Source organism: Pelodiscus sinensis, chromosome 6 (assembly GCF_052426305.1).
Source record: "Pelodiscus sinensis isolate ZL-2025 chromosome 6, ASM5242630v1, whole genome shotgun sequence".
In the NCBI taxonomy this organism is placed as follows: domain Eukaryota; kingdom Metazoa; phylum Chordata; order Testudines; family Trionychidae; genus Pelodiscus; species Pelodiscus sinensis.
Genome location: NC_143057.1, coordinates 90,687,804 through 90,709,343, shown reverse-complemented (window position 1 = coordinate 90,709,343; position 21,540 = coordinate 90,687,804). Strand labels below are relative to the sequence as shown.

The window sequence follows — 21,540 nt, the reverse complement described above, 5'->3', positions numbered from 1 at the left end:
AAAAAGAAATGTTGAACAGTTGAGTTATTCACTGTTCAGTCTTTTCCCTGCACTAAGACTTTCCAAAAAAAACCCAAAACAAATCATACTAATCTTACCATTAAAACTACATCATAATGTGTATGCACAATCTCATTTTTGACATTTCATAATTTCAGTGACTGTCTTTAAATAAGTGGCTTAGTTGAATGCTTAGAAAGGATAACATGATATGTATTGTATATAGTAGGAATGACAATGACCATGGAGAAAAGGCGGTTTAAAGAAGAAAGCCTAAATTAATTTTTCAGAATTCTCCAAAACATTGAAAAATAGTTCCCTGTAATATATATGCCATATACAGAATAGATAGTGGTATTGTATAGTACAGTATACAATTACTGTTGGCTTTATGTGTTGAACAGCATAAATTTCTTGTGACTTTGCCACTCCTGAGTAGTGCATTCATTCCAATATCTTTGATAAACTTCTATGAATTCTCTGTATGTGCAATGTGTATATATATATATATATTTCTAGTGCCCTCTACGTACATTGAAATAGAACCATAGAGCTGGAAGAGACCTTAGAAGGTCGTTAAGTCCAGCCCCCTGTCCCAGGCAAGACCAATCCCAACTAAATCAACCCAGCCAGGGCTTTGTCAAGCCGAGACTTAAAAATCTCTAGGGATAGAGGCTCCACTACTTTCCTAGGTAACACATTCCAGTGCTTTACCACCCTCCTAGTGAAATAGTTTTTCCTAATATCCAATCTGGACCTCTCCTGCTACAACTTGAGACCATTGTTCCTTGTTCTGCCATCTGTCACTACTTAGAACAGCCTTTCTCCAGCCTCTTTGGAACCTCCCTTCAGGAAGTTGAAGGCTGCTGTCAAATCCCCCTTCACTCTTTTCTCTTCTACAGACTAAACAGACCCAACGCCCTCAGTCTCTCCTTGTAGGCCATATGCTCCAGCCCCCTAATCGTTTTGGTTGCCCTCCAGTGCGTCCACATCCTTTTTGTAGTGGGGGGGCTCAGAACCGGACACAATACTACAGATGTGGCCTCACCACAGCCGAATAAAGGGGAATAATCACATATCTGGATCTGCTGGCAATGCTCCTCTTAATGCAGCCTAATATGCCATTAGCCTTCTTGGCTACAAGGGCACACTGTTGACTCATATCCAGCTTCTCATCCACTGTAACCCCCAGGTCCTTTTCTGCAAAACTACTACTTAGCCAGTCGGTCCCCAGCCTGTAACAATGCTTGGGATTCTTCCGTCCCAAGTGCAGGACTCTGCACTTGTCCTTGTTGAACCTCATCTCATTTCTTGTGGCCCGATCCTCCAATTTGTCTAAGTCAATCTGGACTTTCTGCCTTCAAGTGTATCTACCTTCGCCCCGAGCTTAGTGTCATCAGCAAACTTGCTGAGGTGCAATCCATCCCCTCATCCACGTCATGAATAAAGATGTTGAACAAAACTGGTCTTAGAATCGAACCTTGGGGCACTCTGCTAGAAAAAGACTGCCATCCTGACATCGAGCCGTTGATCACTACCTGCTGGGCCTGGCCTTCTAGACAGCTTTCTATCCATCTTACTGTCCATTTATCCAATCCACATTCCCTTAACTTGCTGGCAAGAATATTGTGGGAGACCATATCAAAAGCCTTGCTAAAGTTGAGGTATATCACTTCCACTGACCTTTCCAGTGTCTACAGAGCCAGTTACCTCATCATAGAAGCTAATCAGATTGGTCAGGCACGACTTGCCCTTTGTGAATCCATGCTGACTATTCCTGATCACTTTCCCCTCTTCTAAGTGCCTCAAAATGGATTCCTTAAGGATCCCTTCCTTGATTTTTCCAGGGACTGCTGAGGTAAGATTGACTGGCCTATAGTTCCCTGGATCATCCTTCTTCCCTTTCTTAAAGATGGGCACTACATTTGCCTTTTTCCAGTCATCCGGGATCTCTCCCAATCTCCATGGCTTTTCAAAGGTAATGGGCAAAGCCTCCTCAATGATATTTGCCAACTCCCTCAGTACCCTCGGATGCATTAAGTCCAGACCCATGGATTTATGTACGCTTAGCTTTTCTAAATCATTCCTAACCTGTTCTTTACCCACCAAGGGCTGTCTATCTTCATCCCATCTTGCGTCACTTAGCGCATTAGTCTGGGAGCTGACCTTGTCGGTGAATATAGAGGCAAAGAAAGCATTGAGTACTTCAGCTTTCCCCACAACATCTGTCACTAGGTTACCTCCTTCATCCAGTAGGGGTCCCACACCCTCTCTGATCACCTTCTTCTTGCTAACATGCCTGTAGAAATCTTTCTTGTTATCCTTCACATCCTTTGCCAGTCGCAATTCCAATTGCGCTTTTGCCTTTCTGATAAGGTAGATAAGGTAAATAAACACAGGTAGAACTATGCGTATATGAACCTCAAATAGCACATTTAAAGCTATGTTCATTTCAATATACAATTATAGTCTCTGATCTTTCAATCAACTAGCACCATCCTTAAAAAAGAGAGAGAAAAGAAATGCAAGAGAAAACATTAATACAATGTTACATTTAATAATTAAAACACAGGATGAGGATGATCCAAAATCTTGGCTCCTATAACATTGCAACTGAGCCAGATTGTGTAAATAAAAAAGTATAGAATTAACAGTAATATATGGTAAAATTAGATTATTATAAAAGGATACTTACAATAAAATTCAAATAGCACAATCGCATTTTTACCACAGGAGTAAATAAATACATTAACTGAGCAACCATAGTTCTGTATTGCATGCCAATAACATGAACTGATTAGTGCAGATTTAATTTTGTATTCGTTCACACCTCATTGGTATAATAACTTCATGGTTTCGTATTTCGCAGTATGTTCAAAGAGGCTAAGTTGTTTGATTCATAACTGTTTTACTGACGACTCTATATGTTATTCTTTGATATGACTTTGCAGGAAGATTTTTTTTAATGGTATATTTTGAAAGAGGTGGGAGAGTCTGATCAAATTTTAAATGTGGAGAACTGTGAAAATGTTTACTGTGGACTAGTATAATAATTAGATAAAATATTGTGTATTTAATTTCCATGATTTATGTATTTTTCAGTTTCTTTCCTAAAGTCTCAAAGTTAAATGTATTTATTCTCTGATATTGTTGCTGCAGGAGTAGATCACACAATAGATCACTCTCTAGTCAGAAGGATAGGCGTAGATCCAAAAGTCCTCCCAGAAAACGTTCCAAGTCAAAGGAAAGGCGAAAGTCAAAAAGTCGTTCTCGTTCCCGGTGAGCTTTCTTTGCTAACAGTTGATGTTACAGTTTTTATTATCTAGTTCATAGCTTTTGGGAAAGCTTTATAAAATGTAGACTGCAAGTGAAAAATGAATTTGCTAAGCTAATCTCTAAACTATTCTGTCTTGAATTTATTTTTTGATATTTCTATTTAATAATTTTCTGACTATCAATTTCAGGGCTGTAGATATGTGATGCTTGTATGGTCTTTGAAATGTTTATTTCCTCAAGAAGAAAACAACACAAAATAGATACTATGTTTAAAATTTTCAAACTGAGGTCCCTAAAACTTAGATACTGAGCTACCTCAACTTCTACTGAAGTCAATGGTCACTACAATTGAGCATCATTGAAGTAAGGAAATTTTTAGTTAAATGCCAAACTTTAGTCAACCATGTTTGAAAATTTTACTCTACATGACAAATTCAGCCAATGTGTAAGTAGATGCAAACTATTACTGTTGTACCATCTTAAATTAGGATTATATTTGGATGCAAATCAGCATATATTCATAACATGACATCCTGTGTAAGGAGGGGGCGTGTTTAGCGCTGTCTTTTTTTCTAGTTATTTCAGGTTGGTTGCTTTCCCTCCTATAAGCAAACTATACATCTTTGTACTGCAAAGTGTTAACTTGCTGCCGGCCTAATCCAAATCCACTTGTTAATTTTTATTCCTCTTGACTGTCTGGTTTGGCCAACTATAAGATTCCATCAGGCTAATTCTTCATCTTTTGAATAATAGAATATTTCTCATACACAGGCAATCCATCACTCTTGGTTGTGCTATGGAATATCCATATCCACAGGTGCTCATGAAGGCAGCTTACTGGAAGAAGTTTTGGCGCCAAAATTGTCTTTTGTGTTCTGCCTCCATCTGGAAGAAGCTCTCCTGTATACTCTACCTTGTGCATTTAGGGGAGCTTCTGATTTGTATGTAATTTGACCTCTTCTTCTCTCCCCATGACACAGACTCCTCTAGCATGTCACCTTACTAGATCAGGTTGGGCCTGATCTATTGATGACTAGCTCCTTCTGGCCACAAGTTTTGTTGTGACATGCTCCTTATCGGTTCAGCCCCTCTAGATCGTATGTCTCATTGGTGGGAGCAGTCTTCACAGGCTCCCCTTAAATGATGTTCCCACTAGACTGTTTGGTTACTGGGTCTTGATCATCTGAAGGCTTGTGTGGAAAAAGCTTTGACCAAACACTGGTTCTGATGGAGAAAGGTAGGCATTATGGGGCATATGGCTGGAGTTTGTCTGAAGGGAGCCCTACCCACACCTGTGAGCCGTTTAGAGTAAGTCCCCTCTTGGTAGCCTGTTTTAGAAACCATTTTGTAGTCAACCTGGACAAGTTTTAACTGCTATTGTAGAACTTGAGAGGATGAATCTGTGGGAACTTGTTACTCCAAGCAAATACTGGGCGTATTCCTCCAGTCCAGGAGGAATTTTATGCATCAGGCCTAGTACTATGACTTAGGTCCCTCTATACTTACCCACGGATCGATGTTCTGGAGGTCGATCTTCTGGATTTCAATTTAGCAAGTCTAGTAAGGACCCACTAACTCAGTTAAATCGTATGCTGACAGCATCTGCAGCATCTGCATCTACACCGATACTCCTCTTCCTCATGAGGAGTAAGGGAAGTTGATGGGAATATTTCTCCTGTTGACCTCCACTCGGTGGGGACAGCACAAAAGTTCAAATCAAGGTACAAAGCCACACAATTATTGTAGCTGGAGTAGCGTATCTTAATTCAGACTTATCCCTTAGAGTAGACCTGGCCTGATTTGTCTTCAAAAATTGATGTGTTGAACATAGCGTTGGCTCATATTCAGTATAGGGATGTTAAATTTTGATTAATTAACTAAGTGAATAGTTGATGGGATTCTCATCGACTACTTGATTAGTCAGTAAGGACTAGTGTGGCGTTCTGCCTTTAAAATGTACAAAGAGTTCCAGGAGGGACTCGTGTACATTTAAAAGTTGGAATGCCGCTACTGCATCCCTGCCCATCCGCACGGAGCTGGAGGGAACTGGCTTTTTAGCTGGCTCCCCCCAGCACCTCTCCCTCCCCCACTTGCTGCCTCTTTCTGATAGAGGCAGCATGGGAGTGCAAGTGACTAGTCGACTAGTGTGTCAACTATAAAGCTTTTGCTTATTGGATAGTCGACTAGTTGATTAGTTGCTTACATCCCTAATTCATTAACTGTTAAAAGTGATAGATTAAGTAAAGGTCTAAACCTCAGCCTCTTACATGTTCATATGACTGCATTATGAGTCATCTCCTTCTCAGCTCTGAAAAGAGAGCTTGTATTCAGATGTTCATATTTTCAGGTTCACCAAGGGAGTAGCAAAATGTCATTCTCCAATCAAAGCTTGTGTGGCTGGGGGAAGCTGAATTTTTTTTAATTGACCTAAAAGAGCAGGCCTTGGAACCAGTGAGTGCTTCCTCAGTTTCTTTTCTGTCTTGGATCTGTCCCAATTCTTTTCATTCTAGGGAAGCTAAATGACATCACCTAAAGTCTATCAAACCATTAAATATTAATTGGACAGAGTAAACTCATTCTGGAAAAAGACCATTCTGGCAAAAATGGCCTTATAACTCCAAAGTAACCATCTGGTGGTGGCTACAAGTAATAAATATCTTACACAAAAGGGGTAAAATCCTTCAATCTTTTATAAGAGGTCATTCTACAACATCTATATCTACTCCTCATGTACACTGAAATAGTTTATTATGAAGAAATGTGCAAAGTAGCACTTTGGGCATCTGTCCACTCTCACAAAATATTGCCATGTGGATATTCCATCTTCCTCAGGAGATAGCATTTAGTCATGAGGCTCTACAGTGTGCCATCCTTCCATGATCCGTATGTTTCTGTTTTCTTTCTCCCGTTTTGGGTAGCTTGCAAACTCCTTATAGCTTAAACCAGACTGATGAATTGCCTCTCTGAAAATAAGATAATGTTCATTTTATGATGATGGATTCCCTGTTACAAGAAAACATATATTTAAAAGCCAAGTTTAAAAAAATCTAATTGCCCACAGTTGGGTTCCTTTAAATGTCCATAGGTTATAGACTGCACTTATCCATAGTCTGTTCCTATGGTATAATGTCATCTATTTGAAGATTAATTGATTTTCTTTCTTTCTTTCACCTCTTCCTTCAGCTGCTGCAGGGGCAAAAAGAGCTAGATTGTTAGGAATGAGGTGTGTGGGAAATTTACATTTTGCATAGTTGTGGTGATTTGTGAAGGAGAGTTACAAGTTTTATTGAGCATTTATTAGAAGGGTAAAGAAGTGAATTCAGCTTTTTGTTATGGTCATTTCATTGACAGTTAAATGTTTCTTTTTTTAGGGACAAGAAAAAAGACAAAGAAAACAAAGAAAAGACCAAGGAAAAAGAAAAGGTCAAAGAGAAGGACAGGGATAGGGACAGGGAGAAGGAAAAGGAGAGAAATAAAGACAAAGAAAAGGAGAGGGAGAGGGACAAAGACAAAGAGAGAAACAGAGACAAGGATAGGGACAGAGACAAAGAAAAAGACCGGGACAAGGACCGAGACAAAGAAAAGGAGAGGAACAAGGACCGGGAGAGAGTCAAGGATCGGGAAAAGGACAAAGAGAAGGAGGTAGTCCGTGACAAGAAGGATACAGAGTTGGAGGGAGAAAGGGACAAGGAAAAGGATCGGGAGAAAGACGGGGACAAGGAGAAGGTTAAGGAGAAGGACAGGGAGAAAGACAGAGAAAAGAAGGAGAGTGACAAGGAGAAGGACAAAGACAAGGAAGGAGACAAAGACAAGGAACGGGAAAGAGAAAAAGAGAGGTCCAAAGAGAGTGATGATAAAAAGAAAAAAGAGAAGAGATCCAGAACACCTCCCAGAAGTTACAGTTCTCTCAGAAGATCTCGAAGTTCCAGCAGGTTAGACTGGTCAATAATTTTGCTATGCTATCTTAACCTGTCAGTACAGTGAAAGATAACACATAACCTGCTAAATCCTTAATACCATGATCAGTATTGCAATGTCATTTATTATTAAGATAGAATTTAATTTTTGACACTTGAATTTTTTGTGACACTCTTCTCTCTCAATTTATTCTGGGGAGGAAACCTTGAAGATTGAAGCTGTCCTACTCTTGTTTCTATTCAGAAATTATTACATATTTTATTGAAATTCCAGGGCAAGCAGCATTTATTGTATTTAGCTTTATGATTTGAATACTGAGCAGGAAGACTGGTTTTTTTTTCTGTTCTATGCGAAATTAACATAGAAAGGATTGACAAAAGTTCATATCAGTTATAGTCTCTAACTCTGGTTCTTCAGATAATTATGCAGTATCCTCTCTCAGAACAAGAGCTCTTTTTTGAGGTGTTGCCTGCTTCAAGCCACACTCTTGGGATGCACTTATATTGTACAGTGGACTTATTCAGAAAACTTTGGCTATAAGTAGGGATATAAGTGACTAATTGACTAGTCACTCCCCCTCTAGTGTCCTCTCTGTCAGTTGGTGCTGGGGGGCAGCCAGCTTAAAAGCTGGTTCCTCCCAACACCATCTCTAAGTGATCTTGGGTATAAAAAGGTTGGAGACCACTGCTATAAAGGATGCTGCCATCTTCTCTCTCTCCCCCCCCCCCCCCCTTGCAATTCCTGCTGTGCTGGAATGTCTCTGCTTTGGCAAGCTTTCTTATCTGTACTGTTTTTAGTAGTGAATTTATTGTATGGTTCTCTTAGCATTCAGTTAGAAATGCTTAGTCCCACATGGGTCTCAGCCTTGGGATAGGGAAGTCACCTACAATGGAATGGACACGAGCAAGCACTTGAAGAATTGTTTTGTAACTGTTGTTCTTTGAGATGTTGCTCATGAACTATCCTCCTTCCTCTCTGTCTGAGTTCTGGCAAGAAGGAACTGAGGGAGTGTGGAGCTGGCAGCACTTCTTATATCAGTGTCTATATGCACCCCTCCAAAGGGTGCCGGAGCTGGTAACAGTCTTATCTTGTGTGCTATGTATAACATTCCTGTCAATACTCCCCAGAATATTAATCTTTTTATGGCTCATTCAATTTGTAATGCACATTAACCTCCAGATTCTTTTCTGTAGTACCACTGCCTAGCCAGTTATTCCCGTTTCTATTTGTGCACTTGATTTTTTCCTCCTTAAGTGTTGTACTTTGCACTTGTCTTTTTTTAGCTTCATCTTGCTAAATTGGAAAACTGATCTAAAATCATCACTCCTGTTCTCCAGAATGCTTGCAACCCTTCCCTGCTTAATGTCATCCACATATTTTATATGTATACTGTCCATTCCATTATCTAAGTCACTAATGAAAATATTGAGTAGTACTAGATCTAGGATAGACCATCTAGTTTAACAGCATATAACTTTCCTGCATATGGTCTTTCATACCAATTATGAATTTACCTTATAGTAATTTCATCTAGACCAGTGGTTCCCAGCCACCAGGCAGTGGCAGCTCTGGAATCCAGATCTGGGGTACACCACTCTTGCTGCGGCTGTTGGAAGAGGCATGTCCTGCCCCACCTCTCAGTCAACCAGCACTGGGCAGAGGTGGGGTCTCCTTTCAGCCACAGAAGAGTGCTTCCCTGCATGGCAGGAGTGCCCCACATGGCCCTCCTGCCACAGAGGGAAAAGCTCTTCTGCGACCAGGAGGAAACACCATACTGCACAGCCCTTGCCCAGCACAGGGAAGCACTCTTCTATGGCCGGAGGAGACCCCCCCCCCCGCCTGGTGCTGGTTGACTGGGAGGTGGAGCAGGACGCGCCTCTCCCAACAGCCCTGGGAAGAAGGGGCAGTGCTGGGCGGTCTATCCCAGCCTCAGCCCCGAGAGCTGCCGCGACCCGGGCAGCAGGGCTACGTGAGGGAGGCAGGGCAGTCACTGGGAGCTACAGGGGTGGGGCTAGTGCTGGGTGGGCTCCGGAGGCTGAATTACCAGTAGAGGGGTTATGGGAGACAGGACTGACACTAGGGCTCTTGGAACGGACAATAGTGGGGGCTGACACTGGGAGTGGCTTTGGAGGCATTGGGTGCAGTGGGGCTCTGGAAACAAGAGGCTGGTACGGGGGGGGGGCTTGGGTGTAGGGTACTCTGGGGTCAGCGGTGCGTGGTTCTAGGGGGTTAGGGCTGGCTCTGGAGGCTGGGCTTTTGGCAGATCGGTAACATTTTATTTGCATATTGGTATATTCATCATTTACACAGTGAACATGCAAATAAAATGTTACCAGTCTGCCAAAAGTTTGTGAATGGGTTTGCCAGTTCCCGGTATCAAAAAAGTTCGGAACCACGGATCTAGACTGCATTACCATAGTTGGCCTGTGAGACTGTTATGCAGGACTATGTCAAAAAATTACTAAAATAAAGATTTATCACATATACAGCTTCCCCTCTATCCAACAGATCAGTATCCCTCTGGATTAAATTAATTGCATTAATTTGGTGTGATTTGTTCTTGACAAATTAATGTTGGCTACTCCTTATCACTGTATTATCCCCTAATTACTTACAAATTGTTTAATGGTTTATTCCAGCATCTTTCCAGATATAGAAGCCTGACTGGACTATAATTCCACAGGTCCTGTTTGTTTCTCTTTTTAAACATAGATGCTATGTTTGCCCTTTTCCAGCCCTCTGGGACCTTACCTCCATTAGTCTCAGGTTATGAGACTGCTAGTTCATTAGAATACAATAGAGCAAATTTCATCATATCCTGCCCAATTGAATACATCTAATTTATCTAAACATTATTTAATATATAACTTCTGCTTGGGTTCTTTCTCCCTTGTTCATATTAATTGTGTTTAAGAATCTTGTCACGATTAACCTTTTTAGTGAAGACTAAAGCAAACTATGCATTAAACATATTGCCTTGTGGACATCATCCATTTTTGGCTCTCCATCCTTAAGTAGTAGACCTACACTTTCTTTTGTCTCTCTTAGTATATTTATAGGATCTCTTATGCCCCTTGCTATTATAATGTATTTTGTGTTTTAGCTTTACTGGTATTTCTCCTACATTCTTATGATATTCTTTTGTACTCTTTCTTAGCACTTTGTCCTGTATTCTCTGTTGTAGGCTTACTTATTGATTTTCAGGTAATTTAAAGATCACCTGCTGGAGCCATATTGGCCTCTTACAAAGGAAAGATCAAAATAATTATATCAGGATAGTTTTCTGTTGTGCCTTTACTGTTGTCTCTTTGAGAAACACCCAGCTGTCCTGAACTCCTTTTGTCCTTGGTCAAATTTCTGAAATAAACCATGATGCAGTTTCCTGTTCTGAAAGACAGAAAGGGGGCTTCCATTTTGATGGTTTTATGTTAAACTTAGGGTATACATACTATTTTAAAATCTGCATAATTCTTGCTTTATCTTAATGACTAGATCACTGTATTTCTAGCCAGTGAGAGTTATGAGTATTCATTGATACACCTGATCAAATCCTAGAACAACAACCTCAATGACTAGCAAAATACCCAATCAAATTCCTATTTAATAAAATATTAAAAATTATAAAAGAATTTCCTGTGTATGTTTGGATTTTGTTGGGCTTCAACCTTCCCATACAACTTCCATATTATTTTATTTTATTTATTTTATTAACACAACATTGTTTGTTAATGATTGCATGCCATCCTTTGAGTTGTAATAGTAATAGAAATGTTTTAATCCATATTAAAATGTTTCCTGTCATGATTTACAAGAAACACTTCTGGGACTGATGCTGTGAGGACATGGCTCTCCTCCAGCAAAGCACTTCAGCTCATGATCAAGTTTAAATATACAGTATTAGTCCTACTGAAGCCAGACTACTCACACGCTTAAAATGTGAGCATAAACCTACGTGCTTTCTTTAATCCAGGCCAGAGGACCAGCCTATTTTCCAGATCACTGTGAGGGATGCACCTCCTTGCAACATAAATGTGGTGTCATTAGCTCCTGTAGAGGAAATTTAGGTCTCCAAGCTCAAGACAAGACCATTGAAAAGCTTTCCCTCCCACCCATCCTTTCAAAATGTATGCATTTGTAATTCTAAGGTAGTGTAATAAATAGTTTCTTTCCTTACTCCTCAAGTCAACTGATAATGTAAAGATTTATGTTAAATAGTAATAATAATTCTTGGCTCTTGTGTTCAAGGAGGAACATCTCTTATATTGTAAACTCTTCCAAGGAGGGATCCGGTGATCCTGGCCCTACTGAGATTAATAGCTTCTAGTACGGCATTTCTCAAACTGGGATCTGTGGGTGGGCTCTTCCAATTAATTCCCTCGCTTCCTCCCTTTCAGTGCCTCTTGGGACCCATGGCCCAGGCCTATGGCAGGCTTACCTGCCTTGGTTCCATTTGGGTTGCAGCTCTGCAGTTCCCATTGTCCAGGAACTGTGATCAAAGGGAGTTGTAGGGACAGAGCTTGCAGGCAGGAGGGCAGCACGTGACACCTAACTGGCTGCTCATGCACTTGGGGCCACGTGAACCTGGCAGCCACTTCTCTGGAGATAAGCGTCACTGGTGTCCCAAACTCCATCCTGTATTCCAAGCCCCTCATCCCCATCCCCACACCCAAGCCTGCACCCTCCAGCCTTGAACACCCAGCCCCCTCTTGGACCCTGAACACCTCATTCCGGAGTCTACACCCCCAGCTGGATCCTTCAGCCCCACATCCTTGGCTCAGCCCAGAGCCACCTCCTGCACTGCAAAGCTCTCATTCCCAGCTCCATCCCAGATCCCACACCCATAGCTGGAGCCTTCACACACCCCTCACCATAACCCTCTGCCCCAGCCCAGAGTTCCCTCCCACATTCAAACTTCTTCCTGGAGCCTACATCCCGTACATCCCAAACCCCTCATTTCTGGCCCTATCTAGAGCCCATAACCCCAGCTGGAGCTGTCACTTCCCTCTCCCACCCTACCCCTTGCTGGAGCCCAGTGAAAGAAACTGAGGGTGTGAGGGAGCAAATGACAGAGGGAGGGGAGATGGAGTGAGCGGGAGGAGGGGCCTTGATAAAGGGGCAGGGCAAGGGGTCCCCAAAAACTTTTAAATCAAAATGGGGTACTTTGGTTGCTATCGTTTTTGAGAACTACTGTTCTAGTACCATGAGGGTGTCATCCTGGGCTTTACTGTAATGACTGACAGTAGCTAATAGTAAGTGTAATTTTATCAGATTCCCATTATCACCCAATATAACTACATTCTTGGCCCAAACACTCTAAATTTATTCCCTTCCAGAAATGTGTTCTAGCAGAAATCTGAAAAAGCATAATCTCCTGCTACTTCCCTTCGCCATGACTGGGTCCCACAAAATTCTCACGTAAAAAAAAGCCTTATATTTCTTGACTTGGGTAATTCATGTGTAGTCAATGAAGCATATACTTAGTAGTTGCCAGTACATTGCAGGACATCAACAGTGCCAACCAGCTGTCATGCCAGAGAACAACATTAAGTACCATCTGTTTTCTTACACCATTGTCTGATATATTGTGTAGCTTCATTGCCTAATTTTGAACTTTTTGGTCTTATAGAGAAAGGCGTAGGAGGAAGAGTAGAAGTCCTTCTAAATCTCCAAAAACATCCAAAACATCAAAGAGAAAGTCCTCTCGGTCTCCGTCACCGAGGAGGTGGGATTTATTTACATATTAGAACTAAAATGTGGAGCTGAAAAGGACAGTCTTTTATGATCTTTTTCCTGTACTGAAATTTTATCTGCTTCCCAGTATCAATGTCAATGTCATGCAAAAAATTTGTTGAGGAGATTTAGACTCCTTCTGGGCAGTTTTTTCTTTCCAGTGTATGTAAAAAGCTTTCTTTGTGCATTGTATATAAATGACAGGATCAGCCCTCTTTCTCCAAAACAGAATCCTAAATAGATAACATGGAAATAACTAGTTTGAAAACACTGTTCTCGTTAGGTTATCACCCATGCCTGACTCTCTTTTATTTCATTTCTCTCTCTTCAGATAATTTCATTTGGTCAGGGATTCAAGTATCAGTTAAATCTTGCATAGATTTATGATTTAGGCTTGGTAGATGAGTGTGCAAAAAAAAATCCAATCTAAGATACTGCTCTGTACAATTGTCCTTAATTGTAGATTTTTGAAAATTAAATTCTTCAGCTCTTTTGAGTAAGAAAATTGACTGTGTTTTGCATTTTTACAAAATTTAATTTCTTCTCTCTTTTTGCCCATTCTTTTAGACAGTCCCACAGGAATATTGTGTGCAGCGTAATGTTTTGATAGTAATTGTAGATCTAATTGGACATAACGGGCTCGTCTACACTGGCCCCTTTTCCGAAAGGGGCATGTTAATTTCAGAGATCGTAATAGGGAAATCCGCGGGGGATTTAAATATCCCCCGCGGCATTTAAATAAAAATGTCCGCCGCTTTTTTCCGGCTTTTAGAAAAGCCGGAAAAGAGCGTCTACACTGGCCCCGATCCTCCGGAAAAAGCGCCCTTTTCCGGAGGATCTTATTCCTACTTTTCTAAAAGCCGGAAAAAAGCGGCTGACATTTTTATTTAAATGCCGCGGGGGATATTTAAATCCCCCGCGGATTTCCCTATTACGATCTCTGAAATTAACATGCCCCTTTCGGAAAAGGGGCCAGTGTAGACGTAGCCTAAGGGAATCAAATTGCAGTTACTGATCTGCAAACCATTGAACTGCTTCAGTCAGTTGTTCATAAATTCTGATAGATATTAAACAAAGAGCAAATGATGAAAAGTCTGAAATGTATAAGGGTATGTCTACACTACAAAGTTAATTAGAAATAACAGCAGTTATTTCGAATTAACTTTAATAGCGTCTACACAGGCAAACAGCTATTTCGAAATAAATTCAAAATAGTGGAGCCCTTATTTAGAATTTGGTAAACCTCATTCTACGAGGAGTAACACCAAATTTGAAATAGCTATTTCGAATTAAGTGTTGTGTAGACACTTAATTCGAAATAGGGGGCCTCCAGCCCTTCCCAGGGAGCCCTTACCAGGAAAATTTACTCTCCTCTCCGCCAGCCCCGGAGCCATTAAAGGGGTAGACCCATGTCACAGTGCCTGTGCCAGCTCCAAGCCTGCCAGCCCAGAGCCAGCAGTGGCCACCGGGGCCCCTGACCCAGTGGTCCCAAAACATGAGCCAGCAAGCCACTGGCAGCCAGCCCTCCACCGCTCCCCAGGATCAATCTGCCAGCTCCAAGGAGCCTGATGGGCTGGAGAAGGCGGTCGCCTTCCTGGTCCAGGGTGGAGTTATGGACCTTATTCAAGTTTGGGGGGGATGCCCCCGACATCCATGATCTCCGCACTAGACAGAGGAATGCGGCCGTCTATGGCAGGATAGCTGCCAGCCTGGCCACCAAAGGCCACATGCGAACCCAGGAGCAGGTTTGCATGAAAGTCAAGTTGGTCTGGCGAGACCCCCAATCCTGAGCCCTGAGCTTCCCCTCCCCCTTCTTCCCCTTGCTTTCCCCTTCCAGCTCCCTTCTCCCAGGTTTCCCTCTCTCCTCTCCCACCCTCTCTATTCCCCTCTCCTACCTCCTTTTCCCAGACTCCCCAGAGGTTCATTCCCCCCTTTTCCCCAGTTTTGTTCAATAAACCCAGTTTCTATTTTTGAAAATACGTGTCTTTTATTTGACATCAGGAAGGGGGGCTAGGGAGGGGTAAGTGGAAGGACGTGAGGGAGGACTGGGGCATGAGCCCCCAGTGGGGAGGCTCTGAGGACTCCTCAGGGTGGACGCTCTCCCGCAGGGCCCCCTGGATCCTGACAGCCCCCTGGTGGACCTCCCGGATGGCAGCCTGCAGCAAGTGCAGCCAGGCTGGTGGCAGCGACCCCACGAGATGCACCGGTGTGCCCAGGGGCAGCTCTGGCTCCATGTGGCCGAGTGCTATAGTGTCCCGAGTGTGGGCACTCGGGCACTGCAAGACAGGACTGCTTTGCTGTCCCTCATCGAGGTAGACAAGCAAGTGGGGAAACCTTGAGAACTGTCAGTCCAGGGTGGGAGTAGGGTCCCTTTAAGCAGGGAGCTCTGTTAGCTTCAGGCAGCAGCTCCACACACTAAGTCCTAACCTGATGCCCTGGTGGCACTGGTTCCGGCCAGCCTTAACTTTGGTTCAGGGTCCACTCAGTGTGGACATGCTATTTCAAAATAGCAAAACGCTATTTTGAAATAGTTTTTGTGTATAGATGCAGTATTTCGAATTAGCTGAATTCGAATTAACTATTTCGAATTAAGTTAATTCGAAATAGCACTGTAGTGTAAACATACCCTTAGTAACTAATTATTTCCAGATCAATGAGAGTGACTTTGGAAGTAGAGATAAATTACTCTTTTTAAACATGGATACAGTATGCAATACTGTACTTAATCATTTTTGCATGTTTGCATATATGGTATATGTGGACTTCAGATTCTTTTTAGCATAATTTGCAAGTCATATATACTTCTAGTCACTATTACTTGACAGTAAGAGATTTTTCTTTTAATAAACTCTGCCAGCTCTACAGTCTTTTAGATGCCTTCTACCTGAACGATTCAAAAGATATACCTTTTTAAAGCAAGAAGCTGTTGAATTACACAGTCTCTTACATAAGAGCTACCCGCTGAAACACATCAGTATTACAATTCAGTACTGAAAAATGAAGGGTCCTAAGAGTTAGTTTTCTAAAGGTAACTCTTTAGTATTCAGTTGATTTACTCAATTACTGAATGTCTAAAACTTTCTTAAGCAGAAATAAGAAGGACAAAAAGAGAGAGAAAGAAAGGGATGCAAATAATGAAAAGAGAGACAGCGAGCAATCCACATCTAAGAAAAAGAGTAGCAAAGAAAAGGATGGAAAGGAGAAGTCTGACAAAACCACTACTACACTGAAGGTAAGCTCCTATGAACATTGATGAACAGGAAAGTGACTGAGCATGAGGGTTTGATTCTTGGTAAAAATCTGTCCTTTCTGTATTCATTCTTTGCCTTTTTGAACACTAAGTAGACTTCCTTCCAGCAAGAGCTAAATGCTCCAATTACAAATTACTTGGGCGGGTCCATTAGACTAGATCTCACTGGTTGAACCTTCCCAGGTCTTCAAGTGGGTAAGTCAGGAAGAAATGAGTGGGACAGATTAAAGAAATGTAGGGTGGCTGATAGGTAAGCTGTCTGTCTCTGTGAGCAGCCATCAGGCACATTGTGTAGCCAACGAAAAAAGGCAGTTCAGTTGCTGAACTATATATCTACCTTGTACTTCCTTTCCATAATGCTGCCTCCCTAGTTCTCCGGGTCAAAGTCTGGCTAGAGAACTCTACAAGAAACAAAGCTGGAGGAGCAGACTCAGTATTTAAGTCACAGAACAGTGTTTATGGACATTATTAGCGAAAATCAAGTCTTCATTCTAAGATTACCTTATGATATTCTAATTTTAACATTTCAAAAGGTAGCCTGTCCTTGAGAGAGTTGTAATTGTGTCTATTTAACTGTAGAAGTGAAAAAGTAAGACAGCCAGTGTCCAGTTTAAAAACTGACTTTTAATTGTTCTTGGATAAAACAATTATTGAAGTCTGTAGAACTATCATAAAAATGTAGTGGACATCTGAACAGAGATTTTGGTAAAATATTTTACTATTAGAGCTAGAGAGATTTGAATCCTGGTACAAGTGGCAAACTCTGCAAAGTCTTAACTATGGAGTTGTTAGTGATATCTTCCTAGCATTGTTGTTTTGTTTTAGTTTGCTTTTAAATAATTATGTATACCAAAATATAGTTCTTGAAGGTAGCATTTCCCAAACTATGGGTCGTGGCCCGCTACTGGGCCGCGGGGAAAAAAATACTGGGCCTCAGCATGGCTGCTGGAAGGGGGTGCAGGGCGGGGGGGCTGGGAGGAAGTGTGTGGGTTGGGGGGGGGGAACCGGCCGCCAGGAAGCAGGGTTGGAGACAGCGGGGCTGTCCGGCGGAGATAGGGCAGAGGGGCCAGGCGGCTGACCGTCAGAGCAGGGCTGGCTGGGTGAGATCGGGAGGAGGAAGACAGTAGAACCAGCCTCTGGAAGCAGGGCTGGATGGGGGCAGCAGGGCTGGCCAGGGGAGATTGAGAGGAGAAGCAGGGGAGAATCGGCCGGCTGTGGGGGGGGGGCCGGCTGGCAGAAGTGCGGGGGGGGGTGGATGATGCCGGAACCAGCCACCGGAAGCGGGGCTGGATGGGGGAGATCAGGAGGAAAAGTGGGAGTAGCAAATCAACCGGCGGGAAGCGGGACTGACCTGGGCAAATGCAGACCCGAGCACATGATTGAGTCAGGCCCCAGGGATTCCATTTTGCCCCCTCCTACTCCCCTCCCCCCAATACCCTCCCTTAAGTAGTTGCGAACTGCCTGGCTGGTACCCTCATGCAACTTGAGCACATCTACCAGCCAGGCAGTTCGCAGCTACGGACTGATACACCTAATTAGAAAATACCGGACGGTCCAGTACAAAACCGGACACCTGCCAACTCTACCCCTCCTTGCCAGATACCCTACCCCCAATCTTCTCCTGCTCCCGCCCTTTGGAGTGCCCGTGCGGCACTGAGTCTCTGAAGCCCTGGCCCAGGCTAGGCAGAGGATGCAGCTGGGTGAAACACTGAAAACTTATTCATTTTTAATTCTTTTTTTTTTTTAATATGCGTTTATATTTTTGGGCTGCAAAAAAAGTACTGAAAAAAACGGGTTCCAACTAAAGTAAAATGTTTGGGAAACCCTGGTCTAGCCAGCTTTCTATCCATCTTCATAGTCCATTTATCAAATCCCTATTCCCTTAACTTGCGGCAAGAATATTGTGGGTGACTGTATCAAAAGCTTTGCTAAAGCTGGCACTAGGGGCTTTGGGAGGACCAGAAACAACTTATTTGAATATTCATCATTTGCTTAATGAATATGCAGATATGAAAATAAATGTTACCGGTCCTCCAAAAGCTCGTGACTGGATTTACTGGTCACCACGTCAAAAAGTTTAGGAACCCCTGCTTTAAGGCAAAGATTTTCAGAATTACAGGTATTTTTCTGGGTGCCAATTTCAGATTCCTTAAATGGTCCAGATTTTCAGGGCTGTTAAACACCCACCCTCTTAAATTGGGCATCTTTAAGCTATATTACATTAAGCATCCAGAAATGGAAACACCCAAAATCACCAATTACTCTTGGAAATATTGGCCTAATAAGTTATATTTTATAATAACCTTTCAACGTTCTTGGTAGGACAAAGATCACACTAAAGAGGATCCAAATTCTGAAATTATTAAGGCAGCAGACAACAAAGATACACTAAGGACAGATGAAGTCAAACTACAACAGAATGGGAACTGTCAACCAAACGAAGAAAACCTCTCAGTTAAAATGGAAGAAGTATAAAGTAGTGAATGGACCTCTGACTCAACTGTGGAGTGAATCCAAAGCTTTTTATTTCCCTGAAAGAGGAAGAAAACATCAAAGCAATCTACTGAACATGTTGATATGTACTTCCAATTCTTGTGATAGCTTTGTTGTCTTCTTGTTGGAAAGCAAGAAAGAACACAGACTAGTAATATATCCCGTTATAAAGGCAGATGCCATCAGAACTATTCATCTGTGAGAATCCATGCATTTCCATGATGGCAGTACTTACTTGTAACATGATTTATGTTAACTTTTGCCAAGAACTGTTCCAAATAAGTGGATATTGAAAGCTGTAGACCTGTATAAGCTGAAGGTATGCATTGGAAGTTGTTAAAATATTACTAGTTAATGAATTTTGTATTGTTTTTCCTTGTGTTTTTCTTTTTTAATTTCAATGTGTACTGTTTTGATAACGTGCTTGGAAATGGTGCAGAAATATTAACTTTCCCTTGTAAATGACAGCTATGGGAAATAAGGGGTTTACTTTACCACTCAGTTTTGCCATTATTGCGTTAAATGCCCGCTGACTAGTATGTTTTCATTTGTTCACTGCTTGGATTCATTTTTTCTCATTTAAGGTCATTTTCTTATTAATGTCCCTAAAATGAATATTTCTTTTAATAGTAATTGAATAATGCATGCTACAGTTCTATTTATAGAAGGAACAACCACCATACTGTAGATAATAGTTTAGCTTACTGGGTTTCTTCCCTCTCTCCAGTCCTTAAAAGTGAGCACATGTGTATAGTGTAGCAGGACTTTGTTTTGAGCCATATTGCAGAGGTATTAGTTACCATTAGCTGCATATGGTACAGGTGCCATTACGAAAATACCCCTGTTTTCAAAATAGTATATGGGAGCACAAGCTTTAGCTTTAGTGCCTTCTTAAAATGTAGTATATTTTCTGGAACTTTGTGTGTGCTATTAATTTTCAATTACATTTTACATAATTTCAATGGCTGTTCTACCCAAGAGCACACCAGTAGAAAAGAATGAGTAGTTTGTTAGAAAAGCTGCACTTGGTTCTCTTGGTACAAGATTGAAGCTCAATTTTGAAGAAGAGATTTATAAATTAATGCAAAAGTGAAGTTTGGGGACCATTATACTTTGAAGTATGGTAGATGAATACAGAGAGAGCAGGTTCTAATTTCAGAAAAATCAAAGGGAGCTCTTTTCCAACTTTTTCTGTACATTGGATGGCCTTAATCATTACCTCTCAATAATCTACTCTAATGTTGGTTGTGTGATGTGAAAAAAACTGTATGCAAAGTTTGTTTGAAAAGAATAGTAGTTGAATTTACAGTAGAGTTATATGGTAGAGATTCCATGTCATTCTTGGATCCATTCTTTGGAGGAGAAAGCATGTAATTTGAGAGAATGATACACTGCAAGCATTTTTTCAAGTAAAAATGTGACTTGTGCTCTCTGAAATAATCTCATAAGATTTCGTAAAAGTCGTACCTTTAAAACTTGTTGAATACTAAAATCAAGTAGACTTATTTTTAATACAACTTAATACAATCAAAATACTTAATTGCCTTACCTCATGGGAAGAGTTATTTCTATCAGTTAAAAAAGCTGAGTAGTTATTAGTTGCTTTCAATTTGATTTTCCTTTATAAAGTTAATACATACAGAAGCCTAAGTCTTTTATGGGGAATGAAAAGTTGCCCACTTAAGGTAATGAAACCCAGTTTGATTGTGCAGCTGCTTAATCGCTCTTTATTTTTGTTAGGATTTGAAGTTTCTTGCCAATGTGTACCATTAAAACTATAGAAAATGCTTTACCATGTAAAGTATAGATAGTCATTTTTGTGATGTTTAGCCACATGCAGTTGGCTGGTGAACAGCTTATTCCAATAAAAGAATGACAAATCTGTATGCTTATAGAAAGACTGTGAAGGATCATGTCTTGCAGCTGTCTTATTTATGTGTAAGTAGCATAGAGCAAAGATTGTTTGTATACTTGTTATCTTTGGTACCATTTCACTAATAAAATTAAGTATTTTAGAGGGAAGTTTTTGCTTAATATACATTTTGAAAAGATCATTCTTAGTTGATTACTTATGTACTTGTTCTCAGGGAATTGTTTTGATTTGGAAAGTGCATGCCAATAATTAAATATATAAATATAAATATATAAAAATTAGCTTTCATAGGCTATCATCTTCCCTTTGAAAAACATCAAAATGGTTTTCACACATGGCTTTATGTTTCAAGTAGCAACAATTATTTTGATTCCTATTGGTTGAGGTTTGTTTTGTTTGGTTTTTTTTGGGGGGGGGGTAGTATTCTAAAAATTGCACAGCTCATTGATATGGTAGAAATTCATATAATATTAGCTATGGTTGTCTAAGAACAATACTTTCAAAAAGTTGAAAATTGCAACAGCAGACTAGCAGTTTTACTAGCTAGTTGGATCATATATTGTTCCATAATTTAGCATATTCTCTTGTACTGCAGGATTTTTCCTAGAAAGTACGGTAGTTTTTTGAGTAGTGTTCCCATTGGTGCTCCACTATAGTTGTCGGGCTGTCCCGGCGCCACAGATAGGAGACTTTCAATAGCCATAATTAGCTGGACTGCTCATGCACAGTCAGTGTCTCATGCCCTTTGCCTTCTCTCAACCACCCTCGGTCATAGACGGAGCTCTCCCTCTCTCTTCAACTTCATCTAGTCAGATAGATAGATATAATTAGTTAGTTTGTTAGTAATAACATTAACAACAACTATCAACTCTACGTAAGAGTTCTAGTTTTCAGTTACAGTTTAAAAAAACAAACAAACAAAAACAGAACACCTTTTTTCTTCTCTGTTTCACCAGCCTTCAGACTGCTGGGGGTGGGAAAGAAAATGAACAAATAATGC

The 21,540-nt window shown here is 41.2% G+C and overlaps 1 protein-coding gene across 9 annotated transcripts in view; it reads left to right on the top strand.

Moving 5' to 3' along the window:
* SREK1 (splicing regulatory glutamic acid and lysine rich protein 1) overlaps positions 1-20,821 on the top strand; it is a 69,587-nt gene extending 48,766 nt beyond the window's left edge. For 6 of the 9 annotated variants that reach the window (XM_075932373.2, XM_075932378.2, XM_006119166.5 and 3 more), the window contains 5 exons: positions 3,160-3,279; positions 6,648-7,208; positions 12,821-12,916; positions 16,012-16,156; positions 18,497-20,821. In XM_075932373.2, the coding sequence (XP_075788488.1) occupies positions 3,160-3,279; positions 6,648-7,208; positions 12,821-12,916; positions 16,012-16,156; positions 18,497-18,649 (1,075 nt within the window). In that variant the 3' untranslated portion in view covers positions 18,650-20,821. Of the gene's footprint in view, positions 1-3,159; positions 3,280-6,647; positions 7,209-11,164; positions 11,319-12,820; positions 12,917-16,011; positions 16,157-18,496 lie in introns of those variants that run through there. The other 3 variants (XM_075932374.2, XR_012904881.2, XM_075932375.2) reach the window with 3 other exon arrangements.
* Positions 20,822-21,540: the final 719 nt, after the last annotated feature.